Consider the following 16581-nt stretch of genomic DNA (forward strand, 5'->3'; position numbering starts at 1 on the left):
TGTGCAACGTGGGGGTATCCAGTTAAGCATACCACCAGGGTGCATCCATGCGCCACCAAACACTCCTACTGATTATCCTACTCATGCAAGCGAAGTGTATGGGGGCACAAGAAAATCGTGTGTGGGGTCTTTGCTAGAAAAGACAGTTAAGCAGCAAGTGATAAATCATAAATACAAATAAAGAACATGAGTCGCACTCAACAACGTTATAATTTCGCAAACTTAACACATATACATACACTGTCAACGGATTCGATGCCAGCTAGAGGCATGTGCGTAGCAATTCAAGTATACGTGCGTACGCATTACGTTACGGCCCGGAGGCGAGCGAAGACCAAAATCATTGTGAACATTATGTCATTACACACGTGATTCACAAGACGTACGTTGCTGTTAACAACTTTAGGAACTGACTCAATATACATACAGACGATACGAGCGGTCCAAACACGTGTAGGGGCAAGGAATTATGTACTACAAAATAAACCAACACCTAATATAACGTTAATTGTGCACTCCTCGAAAAAAACATATTAAATATCTATTACTCATAGAGAGCGTAGTCCCGCGGACAGAAATGCAAGCCCAAGAGAGAAGCGAGGGATCGGTTACATGGTTTGTTACAGCTACAATTTTCAGTGGGTCTCGTCATGATGACATTCACTGCCAAGCCTAGGTAAGCGTAATACAGAGAAGTGCTCAAACAAAATATGCTAGATCACGGGGGGGGTATGCCTTAACCAAATGGCTCCGGTCGGGGGTACAGCTGGGAGGAAAAGAAAGAGGGCAAAATCGAGGCAAAACGATGCGTAAAATTACGTCATACGGAGCTGAAAGCTCTTATGAAAAAAAAATACAAGGGCGGCATCGGGCACTTAACGTGCTTACTTCTAAACCAAAAGCAATCAAAGCGTGGTCTGGATGCCGTTGAAATAAGTTAAGAGTCCACTGCCGACAATGCAAGTCGCGCAGCAACTAAAATCAAAACCACATGCAGGAGGGAGTAAACAAATGCTTCCAGCAGAAAGAAGAAACAAAAGAAAATATTACACAGAAAATAAATTAAGTGAAGGTCAAAGTCAAAAGGGATGGCTACATGAAAATCAAGGCTGGCAAGCATATTTAATATTTACGTTACTCGCACGGCCATCGTGTGCACACACTAACTCCGTCTCCTGAAGAATTTTACCTAGACGAGCTGCCCCTCGACCGGGCCAGAGACGACCTGCTTCCACCAAGAGAGACCCACGAAATGGACAATTAAAAGTTATACGCGCTCATTTATACTATTCGCTAGATGGCATTGCAGTCGCTACAATTGAGGAGAGGCTAGGGGGAAAGAAAGGGAAGGGGAAATTGGCACCTTGAGGCGGAGAGGGGTTAAGAGGGGAGAAGGAAAGGAAGGCTGCGACACGGAGATGACGTCACAGAAGCGCGGCGGGCGCTTCAACTGTATCTGTTGCAATATCTGTTTGATAAATGCAAACAAGTCTGTGTGTTTCACACACAAAAATACATATAAACACAAAACTAGTTTTCAAGAAGCAAAGTCGAATATTAAATTAGACACATTCTTCAGAGGCTTGCAGAACACAAAACCAATGCAACAATTAACCTTCAAACCAACCTTGTAGAATCAGACTCTGAATAAAGACTAACGTACATGATGCAGTTTTATAAAAACAATTACCGGTTTAAAGAATGCAGTGATGGTGTTTGTTTTGTCATGTATATATTTGTAGGTTTTTTTATGATATGTGCTGGTCCAAGAATTACTTATACAGCCATTTTGCTGCAGTGTAATTTTCTTGTATTGGTTGTATTTAACCGTTTTCAGTCTTGTAAGGTAATTAATTGTTTTATATTAAAACCAGTTATGTTTATATTTTTGAATTAGTACGCAAACATTTTCAACGATAGCATTTTAGACGCATCTGGGTTTTTTACCCATGTGTCTGGGTTTTTTTGTAGGTCATCTAGGTTTTTCATGAATATCAGAGTGGCAGCCCTGGTTACAAGTCGTTTTGTTTATTGTCCTACTTCAAAGTACGCTCAGTGCGCAGTGCGTGCACCGTCTCGTTCAATAATAAAACTAATGAAATTTTAATATTAAAAAGTACATTAATACAATATATAATATTTATATTTGTGCACGTAACAGCTATGAAAATGCAAATAAATTCTCAGTTGACACGAATAACAGATGTAATCAACAAATGGACTTTCTTTTTTCGAAAACAATTAGTAACTAGTGTTTTTATACATTAAAAATTCACGATTTTATAAAAAATAAAAAAACAGATAGGTACATTAGTGAGCATACTATATCAATGTTTACGTTTCAAATGTTTCTTCAGATTAGTCGATGATTTATAACTCAGTTTTTGTTTACACAAATTACAATTAGCAAACTCATTATTTTCCGTGAAAAAATTCCACACAAATGAAGTCTTTTTCGTGCACTTATCCATTCCTTACTAACTACAAAGCATGACAGCCCGCAACATGGTGATACACGGCCAGGACGAACTGCAAGTGAATGTTGAACTGATTGATACTGGTTGTATCAGGCGGGCATGAGAGTATCAGAGGTAGAGAATTACCAGGCGTGATAATTAATGTATCAGATTCTCCTTCCGATCGCACGGTCTGAGTACGCGGAGCTTTGTTGGCTTCTGGGATCGTCTGATACTAGGGATGGGTAGTTCGCGAACTACCAGTTCATTTGGAACTGTTCTGACGAGCGAACTAGGTGACTAGTTCGCTGTTACCAAAAACAATCGTTCTTTCGTTCTTTGCGTGTTTCTCGTCTCCTACTCTGTTTGGTCCTTACTGCGCATGCGCGAAAGATAACCCCCCCCCCCCCCAACAAACAAACCACTGTCACCCAATATGCCACGTCTTTCTTTCTTGCTTTCTTCCCTCTCTTACGTTTGTTCTTTATTTGGTCTCATCCCCCCCCCCCCCCCTACCAATATTTCCCCATCGCTTCGTCAGTTCTAGACTTGCGCATAATAGTTCGCGACCGGGAGCGCTCCTTTTAGTTCGCAGCTCCTTGGCGAACTAGGTCGCTCTTTTAGTTCGTCCGCTCCCATCTCGAATTCAAAGAAGACAGGTCACAGATAGTTCGTTCGCTTTGCTACCGCTACTGCAGGCGATCTTCTTTGTATGTTATAATAGTTATTTTTTATAATGATCAGTGTTGTGAACGCCTAGATTATTATCCTTTTTGGGTTATTATACATCAAATAAGTAAATAAAACAATAATTTACATAATTGGGTAAAATGGCGTATATAACAGTTCTGTTTTTATTCTTCACTTAACATACACTATAATCGAAACATTTTAATTTATAAAAGGGTTTATTTTATAGCTAGTTTAAGAAATATTATTTATGAAATGCGTTTATTTTAGTGAATAAAATACCGTTTTATAAATATACAAATTATATTTTTTTTAAGAAATAATCAACAAAAATGTGTTATTATGTACAGGCTACAAAATTACGTAAATTATTAAGAATAGAGACCCATTACTCTTCTAATTTGTTACCTTACAATTAGATATAGAAAAAAAGCCATAATTAATACCCGAAAGGGAGAACGAGTGACGACTTTTGATAAGAGCCAGATCATGTGCACAGAACTAAAAGAAGGAGATCGGTAAAAGAACGAGCTAATGAACTGAGGAGCGAGGGATCTGGGAACTAGTTCGCGTAGTTCGTCTGTGGGAGCGCTCTTCCGAACTAGTTCGATCGCGAACTACACAAGTCTAGTCAGTTCCAAGCAGAGACGTTCCAAGTACTGATCTGAACTACGAAGACCGAAGAGAAACGGAGTACATATACACACTGAACTAGCTAGTTCAAAGACATAGATAGTATCGTTTGACGATCGTGAACTCTTAATTTTTATTTAATATTCTTTATACATTTACATTACATATTGACATTAAAAAACGTGTCACGTAAATAAGTGTAATTACGTTAAATTTCAGATAGCCTATACAACCTGAAATTAAACTTTCATTACACATAGACCACACATTACAAAACTACACTAAAATTTAAAGAAACATAATAAAACTTACCTAATACGAAAAAAATCAGCTTAGGTTGTCACAGATGAGAAAACACTATACCATTATTTTGTTTTGTAAACATGTGAAAATAAGCACTTTACTTGCAGAAAATAAATTATACACATTCAAAAATGTAAGAAGTGTGTGAAAGAAAAACAATACGATAGTCGCTCATTTGTAATGGGAGATATTGTTTACAAGCATCGGATTACTGTGTGCCTCTTTTATTTATAGAAAAAGAAATGCCCATAAAACAAAAAGTCTGTAACGATTGTGTTGGTGCAATGTATGGAATATTTTGTTTAAACATTGGAAACCGCAATACAGTCCGCGACCGATGTAGATCAATAGAACGGTTCCTAAAGAACTAGTCTTTGAAGTGACTAGTTCCGAACGAACTAGTTCGTTCCAAAGAACTATATTTCCCATCCCTATCTGATACAGAAGAATCAGAAATTTCTTACATAATACAATGCTACATCCGTATCGGGTTGGAATAGATACCGGAAATTGCTGTTGCATTTCACCTCTAAAAGTCACAAAATGTTAGCTCGCACTATTTATACACGTTTCTTCTAAAACCATTTGGGTTAAGGTTTTACACATTTCTATCTCTTTTGATCTTTTACATTTTAAAATATTATTTTTACGTCTACAAAACATACTTACAAATTATATTTAATAATCTACCTAAATATTTACAATAATAACATCTATAACATAACTATAATACATTGTCTCTATATATTTACAACTGCCATCTGGTGACGAGTGGTGGCACTACCAGGGCCATGGCTGGAGTGTCGCGCCGCGGACAGGACTGTGTCCCGGGTTTTTGTTTAATAAAGAGGAGGTACGACGTCAGTTTTCAGCATGAAATGTTTGATGTAATAAATAAATTATAAGTTTACTTTTTTTTCCATTGTCATTTCCTTAAATGTATAATGCATATTGTAAGTTTTAAATTTGTTTTGTATGATACATATTGTAAGTGTTAAATTAAAATTTATTATGTTCATGTTTGATCTAATTCAAATACAGGCTAAAATGATTTGTTACCTTGAATTTATTAAGAATTTTACAAGCGTTAAATGAGCCAATTATAGTGTTTAGGTTAGATCTCATCACATATAGTCTGTGCTCTGAGTGAATCTTAAGATGTACATGAAGTTCAGTCCCTGCCCTAACACGCCCGAGTATTCGCCTTCGGCCAACCTCGGGTTTATTTGTATATATCTATATTTCTCTGTTTATTTTAATGTTACTGTACTAACCTAACTAACCATCCGTAGTATTTTAAAGTGTTTTAGTGTAGCTAACCTAACCGACCACTTTTAATATTTGAATTAATTTTTCCTACGCAAAAATAAAACAAATCCCGAGGTTGGCCGAAGATGAATATTCGGTAATGTTCGGGCAAGGACAACTTGATGTACATCTTAGGCTTCTTTACAGTCTAAGGTCAGTTGTGTTCATAAGACTATTTTTATTTATAATGTTGCTAATTGTTACATATACATAGTTCCAAAATAGGGCAAAGTTCTCTAAAATATTGAAGTAAATAAAAAAAATACAAATGTTTTCCTATCTCTGGTTTTTATTTTTGCAATCTCTTTGTTTTTGGTAGTCTATATGGTCTATACAATTCACGACTCTGAGTTAATTCGTGTTTTGAAATTGGATTTGTGTACATTCCGAAATGGATGAAAACGAAGCTAAGAATTATGTTTTTATAGTTTGGAACGATAAACTAATACGTACAACAATTTTTCTAGTATTATTTTTATCATTTTTCGTTTTTTTTTCTTTCAGGTAGTTGAAGTAGAATCATTTTGTCTATGATTAATTATAACCTTACTATTGTCCCACCAGAACTTAACCTACACAGACTTTCGTATATCCTGGAAATACAGTTTCTAAATTCCTAATAAGATTCAGAAAATACTTTTTCGTAAAACTTAATGACGTTTTTGTATTTCCCCTGAAAACAGTGTTTCTGAATTGCTACTTTTTTTTATTTCTGAGAAATCACAGTTTATAACAAAGATTAGGTTTATAACTCGCATTACAATGCGTGTGCATTTTCGTGTCTCTCCCATGTGGGTCTGTTGGAGTATATGATTTGGAGAACTTGAGTTAAATCGCGAAAATGGCCGAATACGTTAGGTTAGCTACATTAATAATACTTCAAAACATGTGGTGGGCCTAGATTTGTGTGGCCTTGGGCTATTTATTTATGCTGGGCCATAATATTTTATAGTTGAGCCTTACTCTGGCTGGGTTTGAGAGGGGGGGGGGGGGGGGGGAGATATTCAGGGGCACTCCGTTGGAAAATAAGACCTTCAAAACTTTTTAAAGACAACCTGGAAATTAAATTTTGCCAAGGTCTAATTTATCTCAATAAATATGGATATTATTTACCTGATAAATTATACGTGGTTAAATTTTATCAATTCTAACCATCAAATTCTGGTTAATTTTCTTCATTTTATAAAGAAAAAAAAATTTGTTAGGTGATATCATGAATTCACATTTGTAATTGAAAGCTATTGACCAGCACTTTAAATTACATAATAATAACAATTTAATTCTTTCTTTTCCCATTAATGTCCAATTTTTTTTTAAACATTTAAATCGACAAAAAAGGAAATAAAAATGAAAATGGGCTGGGTGGGGCCCGGGGCAGTTGCCTTGCTTGGAGGCCCTAAAGCAGGTGTATGTAACTTTGAATACCCATTACGTAATTAATGTAGCTGACCTAACTAATTCACGTGAATTTACAGCATTTTAACTGTAGCTATCATAATCTACCCTACTATTAAAAGGTTAATTTTCCAGTAAAATGCTTGAAAAATGCAGTGCTGTTATACATAATTTTTTCAAAAATGTTGGAAAATAAAACACTATCTTTATGATTTTAAATTTGCCTTTTTTCTAATGATGCTGTGATATGGTTTTGCAAAATTTTAAGTAGTTTACCAGTAACTTAACTTTTTAATGGTTATGTTAGCTTAATTTAAAATACTAAAAAAAAAACATATTTTTTACTGATTAAATATATATATTTTTTAATGTAGGTGATGTAATCCACAAACATTTCTTTTTACAAGTATCAGTAACTCGTGTTAAAATGTAACTATGGAAACATATATTATTGATGAAATCAAAAAAAATCACCAATGCTATGAAAAGCCATGAAACCATAATTCACCTTTGCAATGACTTTGAACCACTCACAAAATGCAAGTCTCATTTCAGATATTAAACATGACAGAAACAATATTCTTCCATGAATATGCTTTAAAAAAAATTGCATTTTTTTATATCTATTTTCTTATTTTCAGCTGCACCATTCTCCCAGATAATTTTATATATATATATATATATATATATATATTTGAAATGCTGTTGTCTGCCCTGTTAGACGCACAGTGGAGTCTCGGGGTCCGGTATCGACAGCAGGGTTGGGGTCCTGCTAGCAGGCTCCGGGGCGAGTCGCATCGCCCCGCCTCCCTCCAAGGTGCGAAGGTGGGTTTGTTTCTGTTCCAGCGTGCTGTCGGGGGCCCTCGTGCTGTCCTCCTACGCGGCCGGCTTCGTCGTCTTCGATGCCCTGTTCCGGTGAGCCCTGTCTCGTGGCCCGGTCCCCTCTCCTCTGCACTTTGGTTCACTCGCGAAGAAGGCGAGGCATCCACCCACGACTCCATGTGTGGAAACAACTGTTTGCTACAGTCTAATACGGTCGGACCGGTTCAGAAAACTTATTTCAAGTCCCTGAAATATGTTGTCTTTAGTTTCTTGCCCAGTCATACTCATAAAATTATATTGTCGAGTACTAATGAAACATTTGTAGTCAAAACCCATCTCAGGCCATCAGTTCTTACTGATTTAATATTGAAAAAAATTCCCTTCAGATTTTTTAAAATAATGTTTATTATATCATTTGGTCAGCCATCCATATACTGATAAAAAATAAGTTTCTAAAAGAGTTGGCTGATTTAAGCTACTGCAGATTAAACCATGCTTTAAAATAAAAAAAATTTAATAATATTTTTTTTTAAAAATAGAATATGTAAATATTTTTTAATGAAAATTCTAATTTCAAGAGTTTGCCCATTAATGTTTCTTTTGACTTATAGGAACAAAAAAAAAATATGTATATACAATCAAGATCGTATTATTTTAATTATCTGATTAAGTGCGTGATGTTGGTGAACCAAGTAGTTGTGTTCCCCAGGGAGGCGACCGTGCGTGGATGAGGGGACGTGCGCGTGTGTCCCGCAGGCACCGGGCGGAGGCCCCCAACCTGCTGGCGGTGGTGACTCAGCGACAGCGGGCCGCGCCCCTCGCCGCGCGTCCCAGGACGTGCGGCGTGTGTGGGGACGGCCGGTGCGACCGGCACCGCCCCGCAGCGCACGCCCGCGCGCCCTGGGCCGGGCTCGCCGTGCCGGTCGAGGTGGACGAAGCCATCGAGGACGTGAGTGCCCGGCACCTCTGGCCAGGGGATCCCTCACTGCTCTGGTTCTCAGCAACTTGTTTCCCGACGAGTCTTTTGTAAACGTACACGAAAATGATTCCTGTGTAGTCACGTGCGGAATCGGCCGGTTTTTATGGATGGCCGTGCCAATTACGTTTTTTTTTTTAGTTCCTGAACAAGGTGCTGAGCGAGTTTGTGTACTTCTGGTACCGCAACCTGTCGGCGGACGAAGACTTTGTGCAGGAGCTACGCCAGGGGCTGCGCCACGCGGCGAGCGTGCTGCTACACCGCGGACTGCAGGTGCGCCGAGCTCCGTACCGTAGCAACTAGTCTTCCGCGGGAACCGTGCTATCATTCCAGGACATCGCAAATTTCATGAATATTGGATATTTTGCAAATAAAATTTTTTAACAGTGAACTTTTTTTTTTTTACACATTTCACAGTAGTCGAAGGAATTTTTTTTCTTTCCAAAATACAGTAGAATGAAAAAAAAGGATAAATGTACATGGAACCATAACAAAGAGGATTAAAGTGGAGGGGGGGGGGGGAAAAATATTTTTTTTTTCTACGTGTACAAAGATGCCCTTTTTCAGTAGTATGGTTAATTATTCTGAATTAGCTTAAGTAATGCTGTCAGTCAAGTGTAATGATGGTGTACGTGTCTGCGTTGAGCAGATTTACTACAGTAGAACCCTGTTACATATAATGTTTTTCAATGGAGCACTAGGAAAAAACATTATAAGCAGGAAAACCTTATAAGCAGGAAATCTCAATTTAGCACTTAACAATGTTCGAGCTTTGTACAAATGGACTCACCAAGCTATGTAAACAACTTTAATGTTAAAACCAAAGATAGTATACTTGATACATGAATTTTCTGAAACAAGCCAACAATTTTTCAACTTCGTCTTGTTCCCTGGTTAAATTTTGTTTGTCTTTAAAGATACACTGCCACATTTTTTGTAAAATTGTCTCACGATTCATGATGACAACATTAAGAGTGAGAACGTCTACTCCTTCGCCACCAAAGAATGTTTAATTTTGGGATTCCTACAAATGAATGAAAAAAAAATTATTTGTAAGCAATAGAAAACACTTTTAGTTATGCCCTCGCTCAATGGTTGGCAACTTAAATATTGTAGGACTATGTACGTGCATCTGAATACCCACTGGAATGGCAAGGAAGAGAAACTGACACGTAACTATGAACATTGTGTACCTTCAGTATATTGCATAAAATTGTATTTTAACAAACTTAATGTATTGTATGGCAGTGATTGTAAACATAAACATACATAAAGGAAACTTTTTATCATAAGTATTGGAATAATTTGGTTTTAAAATATTTTTTCCCCATTTATTGAATGTTAGAAAGCAAACATTATAAGCAGGAAATTACACTATTTATGAACATTATATGCAGGAAATAAATACATTGTCCTTATGGGGGAAATATTGGAACTTTATAAATATGACATTATAAGCAGGAAAACATTATATGCAGGAACATTATAACAGGGTTCTACTGTAAATACTTAAAATTTGTTTTCAAAAATTCGAAAAAATTTTAGTTGAGTTAGGGTTTTATATTATGTGTTGTCTTATGCTGGAGGCCTTCATTAATTCTCTGTTTTTAAGAATTAAGTATAATTTGGTGTTTTTTTTTTTTTTAATTTTTGAGAGCTGTAAATAACGGTTTTTAAACATGGAGGGGTTCTTTGAGTTCGCCTTGGCTCATGTCTTATGTGAAGGTGGTCTTTAAGGAGTGAGCGTGTCTTACATTAGGAAAAAAAAACTTAATATCTAAGTAAGTCTTACTCAAGATATCCTATATTCGAGATAGTTGAGGTAGTCTTCAAAACAGTCCTACATTAGAGAGAGACTTATTTCAGATGTAATTCTTATTTCCATGGATGTTTTGTGTTTGAAACTGTCAAATATGTAAGTCTCTGAAGTGTTTGTGTTGCTTCACGTGAAGGAGTAGCAAACAGTCGGTGCTGGGAGCGGGACCGTGAGTGTCGGGGGTTCTCGCAGGTGGACCTGGCCCGGCTGATCACGGGCCGGCTGGTCCCGGCGGGGCTGGGCCACCTGGACGACTACCTGGGGGCGCTGCGCCTGGCCGCGCGGCACGGCGCGCCCCTGGAGGAGGCCGCGGCACGGCAGCTGGGCGCGCGGCTGCACCCGGCGGCACGGAGCCGCGAGGCGGAGCTCGCCTACCTGCGCCACCTGGTGTCCCTGCTGCTGCCCCGGCTGCTGCCCCCCGGCCAGCTGGCCTGCGGGTGAGGCATCTGCGTGCACGTAGAACATTTCCCCCCCTTTCCCTCCGTTTTAATCCTCTTTGTTATGGTTCCATGTACATTTCTCCTTTTTTTTTTCATTCTACTGTATTTTGGAAAAAAAAACATTTTCTTGGGCTATATCCAACTTTAGCATCACTAACAGGGCATAGTGGAATATCTGTAGATCTTACTATTTTCTCATTACATATAGCTGGTATTTCATCTATTCTTGGAGCAGTAAATTTTATCTCTATATCAATAATTAATATAAAATCCCCGGGAATAAGACCTGAGCAAATCCCCTTATTTGTATGATCAGTAATAATTACTGCTATTTTTGTGGAAGTGTGAAGGGAAAAAAAAAGTTCACTGTTAAAATTTGATTTGCAAAAATATCCGATATTCACGAACATCGTGATATTCTTGAATCATAACACAGTTATCACTTGATCAGTTCAAACATCAGGAATGTTAAACAATGTTTTTTTTTTGGACGTGAATACGTCTCCAACCAAAACGCCATGCACCCAAGAGCTGAGAATTTACATCTCAGTAACGCGGTGCCTAAGAGTAGGAGCACCTAAACCCCAGCGCAGTAGCAGCTTTCCGAACTGACCGACCCTTTATCCGAAACCATCCTCGTTCCAAGGCGTCTTCCTGCCCTCCTGGTGCAAGCCTAATTCACCCAGAATGACTGTACCGAAATCTATTCCCCGTTTTTTTTTTTTTTTGACGTGTATATGTCTTTAATGTTGCTTCCATATTGAGAGGCAATTTATATAAACGAATAATAACAAAATTGGGGGGGGTACGGTTTGGAGCTACACATCTATCATCTCCATCCACAATTTAACTACATCACTGGATAGCTAAAGGTTCAAAGAATTTGTTACGCTAAGTGACGCATCGCATGCGGTGGAAGGGAAAGGCGCTGCCATTTTGAGGTCATTTTGCTGCGTTTAGTGTGACTTTTGACTCAGAGAAGCAACGACGTTCGTTTGGGTTTCAATCGTCAACTCTCGGCAAAACCTATCTATTGCATGTGTACGACATTAGTGTAAAACATACAATGTGTATACAAGATGTGCATGAAGCCAAGAATGTTTAGACAGAAATCACAGTTGGTCCCACGTGCTTATAACGGTTCGTTATATACAAAAATAAACAGATGTTCAACGCCGATTGCAAATTTTGTTGTTTTATTTTTCAAATAGAATATTGCACAGACGAATCCAAACACTTTCAAAAGAGGTTGCTCACTCATTCCACATACATCTGCCCGTCGAAAAATGCTCACAGTTTGCGCGATGTAAATTAACGAAAAATAACGTCCTTCAGTAATCTTTTACTGCAAGTATACAAAATTGGTGCGGCCTTAAACATGACCGCACCCAGCGAAAACGAATTTCGCCACGAGCCAAAACGCCGACGTCGGTGACAATTTCTAATTTGTTACTGTCCGAATGAAAATTAAAAAAATTAGGTTAACTTCATAATCGGCCTGGCTCTGACCACCAACGTTAAATTATCTATTAGCAAATTACTTCATAATTTGGCGAGAAGCCACCAAACGCAACCTACTCATGCAGCGTTCGACGGACGACTGGTGAAGTCTTGTCACCGTCTCCTCCACACAGAGAGGAGAAATCACATGACCCCAGCGACCAATCTTACGCACGCTTCATTCACGCTTACAGATACAAGCCAATCAGAGAACAAATTACAATACATGAAAAACCCTGTACACACAGAACTCGGGGCTTCCCTTGATCTGTCTCTTTTCAATTTTACATCAAAATCGGGGACTCCCATTCTCGTTCTCTCTCCCACTCCGTGAGACAGCAGTTATCACTCAGTTCCCATGCAGTGGGGGAATTCCCATCTTTATCTATCTCTGAGGGGGATTACTGTTTCTTTTTCACTTACACTTACAGGCCTCTCTTGCCTCTCTTTCTAACCATCACACCAGACACAGTCCCTTGATCTATAATTCTATTGCAATACGTTAATTAAAATTAAGAACAATAATCATAATACGAATTACTTTACAAAATTAAACTTATTGAGAAAAACCTGAAAAAGTAGGCCTAAACAGGTATAATTCTAGTACAGCGACTTCTTTGTGAATAATTACATAAAAAATAGTACTGATTGAAAACGTCTCTTAAAATACAAGGTACATTCTTAAAACATTCAGCAAGTGAAAAATATCAACTCTAACATATATACCAAACGGTAAAATATCATTAGAAAGACTTTTTTAAGAAATATTTAAATGCATAAAAATAGTTTAAAAGAAAAATTATTTATTTTGGAGGGCAGGGTTCTGCAACGCTACATGCTGTACATATCGGCAAGGAGGGATTAAAGAGAACATGTTGGATGTGGGTGTTGTTGATGGTGATGGACTGATGGTGGGTGACGGCTGGCAGGAACGTGCTGTTGTACGTGGTAGTTGTTAAAGGTGATGGTGGGTTGCGGCTGGCAGGAACGTGTTTTTGGACGTCGTAGTTGTTGATGGTGATGGACTGATGGTGGGTGACGGCTCGCAGGACCGTGCTGTTGGACGTCGCAGTTGTTGATGGTGGGTGACGGCTGGCAGGAACGTGCTGTTGGACGTGGTAGTTGTTGATGGTGATGGACTGATGGTGGGTGACGGCTGGCAGGAACGTGCTGTTGGACGTGGCAGTTGTTGATGGTGATGGACTGATGGTGGGTGACGGCCGGCAGGAACGTGCTGTTGGACGTGGAAGTGGTAGTTGTTGATGGTGATGGACTGATGGTGGGTGACGGCCGGCAGGAACGTGCGCACGCTGGTGCGTGAGCTGCTGGCCGGCTGGGTGCTGCTGCCGCTGGCGGACGTGCTGGCCGACCCCTCCGTCGTCAACAGCCTGCTGCTGCTGCTGCTGGGCCCGCACCAGCTCACCCAGCACCCCGACAAGCCCCCGGCAACCGTGGAGTTCCTGGCCCGCTTCGCGTCCTCCGCCCCCGCCGCCCGCGTCTCCGTGAGTACCCTTCATCGCCTTGCCACCGGGCGAGCGACTGGGGCCATTCCTCCAGACAGCTCACCAAGATCAACTGTTTCACCTAGCTCAAATAGAACACGAGCAAACACACGTAGATTCTTGTTTAGAAAATAGCAACCTCGAGCTGCAGAGAGGGTTGGGTAGTTTCTCGAGACATCTCCAAGGTAACTGTTTTACTGAGCTCAAATAGAACACGAGCAAACACACATAAATTCTTGTTTATAAATTCACAACCTTTTAATTGCAATGCTTGATTGTACACAATGTTTTTCATTTCTTCATAACAGTTCGGATTTCCAGACAGTAAGTTCCCTGTTATTTTTTCGTACAAATAACGGTTTTGTCGCTGTTTTTTTATAGATTTAAAATACAAAAAAAAATGTAATGCCTAATTTACTTATTAAATTGGTAGGTAGTGAGATGTGCTAGTGAAATTTGGTCGCAGGTTTGGTTTATTATAAAACGATAACCAGAAGTTTGCATCATGGGTCAAATGTAATGTCTGTGGAACTCTGAGCACCTGTTTTGATTGGGTGGGACTGCACACAAAGCAAAGTAGGTAATTAGCCAAACATTTGTTTTTACTCTCCTCAGACCTCTTCAAATGCAATTCTGAACTCTTCAAGAAGTTATGGATTTCTGCTTGTTTCATTCAGAATTGCATTAACTTAGTTCATTTTGTACATAAGCTAATCAAAAGTTACTACACTAGAGTCCCGTTATAGTGAGGTGTCACGGTTCCGGGTTTGATCCTCGCTATAACCGTGTCCTCGCTATAACCGAATTGGACAAATTTTGGCCCCCAAAAAATAAAAATTAACCGAAAATAGCATAAAAATTGTGTTTAAACCTGTATAATTGGAAAATAACAGGTTATATTAACGAAATCTCAATTTCTGTGAGCAGATGTGTGAATTCTCTTTAAAACGATACCCCATAAGTACGGATACGATCACCGATTGCGTCAAAATAACCAGAATACCCTACCACGCCACGTAAGTATAGCACCTCAGCCCGCGGCCGACGCAGCATTGTCCTGCTATCTGTTGTCGACGCGGGCTGTCTGCTGGCGGCCATGTTGGTTCGGGATGTTGCTAACAGGTGGTGCTAGTGTAGCGCGACGATTTAATTCCTTACAAAAAAGCAGGAGTGCGGCTGCGGCAACGCACGTACGCCTCAAACGAAATAGTCTCTGGAAAACTATACTTTTTTTTTCATTTAAAGAAACCTGTCAACTTTTTTAGAAAATAAATTTGGGATTAAACTCAAACCATCACCATCCCTTTCCCTGACAGATACCTCAACAACAGACCGAAACAAAAGTTACAAGAAAACTGTCCTAGCGATTCGGAAATAAATACGGTAGTGCCTACTAGAGGTGTAACAGTAACGAAAAAATGTGTACCTGTATGTATTCGTTACTATAACAATTAGTACTCGTTACTATCGTTACGTTACTCGTTACTTCTGATACCGCATAACATTCTATGTTATGTTGCAGCAACGAATCCAGTCGTATTGCGTACGCGTACAGTATGACGTCGCGTAAATAATAATAAAAAGAATATAAACAATTAACAAAATTTGATAATTAATAGTTTTTGTTAACCAAGAAACAATTAAATCTCATTAGTGCGGCTTTTTAATATTATCTCTTTTAAGATAACAACCAAAAAAAACGTGAAAATACGCGATTATAAAAACAAAAACATACATATTTCTAATTTTAAAAAATACTTTCTTACGTTGTTTCTGTTCCAATCTCAAACTTTGGCGTCACACGGCACAGATAACTAGCGGAAGTTTGATAAAAGAAAGAAAGGACGGGATTCTATTTTTAAAGCCACGCACTTAGGTGGCGACTGCAAGGCTGAAGAATGTGACAGGCGTCAACGGCAAGATGTCTAGTGGCGAGCGAGAGGGGTGGAGATAAGGCAGACAAATAACAAATGCGCGCTTCAAGCGATCACGCCGTAAATTCCTCAAAAATACCTCGTTATAGCCGTGTTCTCGCTATTACCGTGCTCGCTATAACGAGATTCTACTGTAGTTGTAACTTGGTTGTTGCTGCCTCCATCACGTACACGTGGTAGTAATTTGAACACATTACTCTGTAAAATATTAGTGATGGGTCGGATCTCAATTTTCTCGAATCAAGATCTCACATTTGAATACCAAAGAGTACCTCGAACATACCCCTTGAATCCGAATCTAGGTCCTAAAAGTAAAAAATAAAATAATGTAAAAGAAATGAAAAACATTAGTTATTAATTTATATTTTGGGGAATTGTAACAGGATAGGTATGAAGAAAAATATAGAGTTTGTAGATTCAATAGTTTATCAGTTTTGATTTATTTAATCTAATATTTTTATTTATATCTTTCCTTTACAAATGATTTTGTGGTATTTAAGGATTGGATTGGCCCGTCCTTAAAAAAATATGCTTCTGTTTCCTAAAATATGCGTGGAGGACCAAAAAAATGTTCAGCTACGAAAATTCACAAAACATTTTACCAGCTACATTACATGTCTGTCATCTTGGTTGTACACACGGAACATTTTTTTTTACCCACAGTGCAAAGTATCGCTGAGAGTTTGTTAAATGATTCAAGAGGAGAAGCGTCTGTCTTTGGTGAATCTCACTCTTGCGCGAACACCCATTAAATAAGGACAATATATTGTGCATCACGTGCACAAATACGAGATGGTGGAAGAAGC

General features: G+C 38.8%; 1 protein-coding gene across 1 annotated transcript in view; it reads left to right on the forward strand.

The window, feature by feature from the left end:
- The first annotated feature begins 5764 nt into the window (after positions 1-5764).
- Positions 5765-16581, forward strand: part of LOC134539124 (sorting nexin-14-like) — a 38769-nt gene continuing 27952 nt past the window's right edge. Inside the window, exons 1-6 of the mRNA XM_063380873.1 lie at positions 5765-5894; positions 7632-7700; positions 8364-8556; positions 8725-8856; positions 10592-10836; positions 13637-13841. Coding sequence (XP_063236943.1) covers positions 5782-5894; positions 7632-7700; positions 8364-8556; positions 8725-8856; positions 10592-10836; positions 13637-13841 — 957 coding nt within the window. The 5' untranslated portion in view covers positions 5765-5781. The remainder of the gene's footprint in view (positions 5895-7631; positions 7701-8363; positions 8557-8724; positions 8857-10591; positions 10837-13636; positions 13842-16581) is intronic.

Source organism: Bacillus rossius, chromosome 1 (assembly GCF_032445375.1).
Source record: "Bacillus rossius redtenbacheri isolate Brsri chromosome 1, Brsri_v3, whole genome shotgun sequence".
Lineage (NCBI taxonomy): Eukaryota > Metazoa > Arthropoda > Insecta > Phasmatodea > Bacillidae > Bacillus > Bacillus rossius.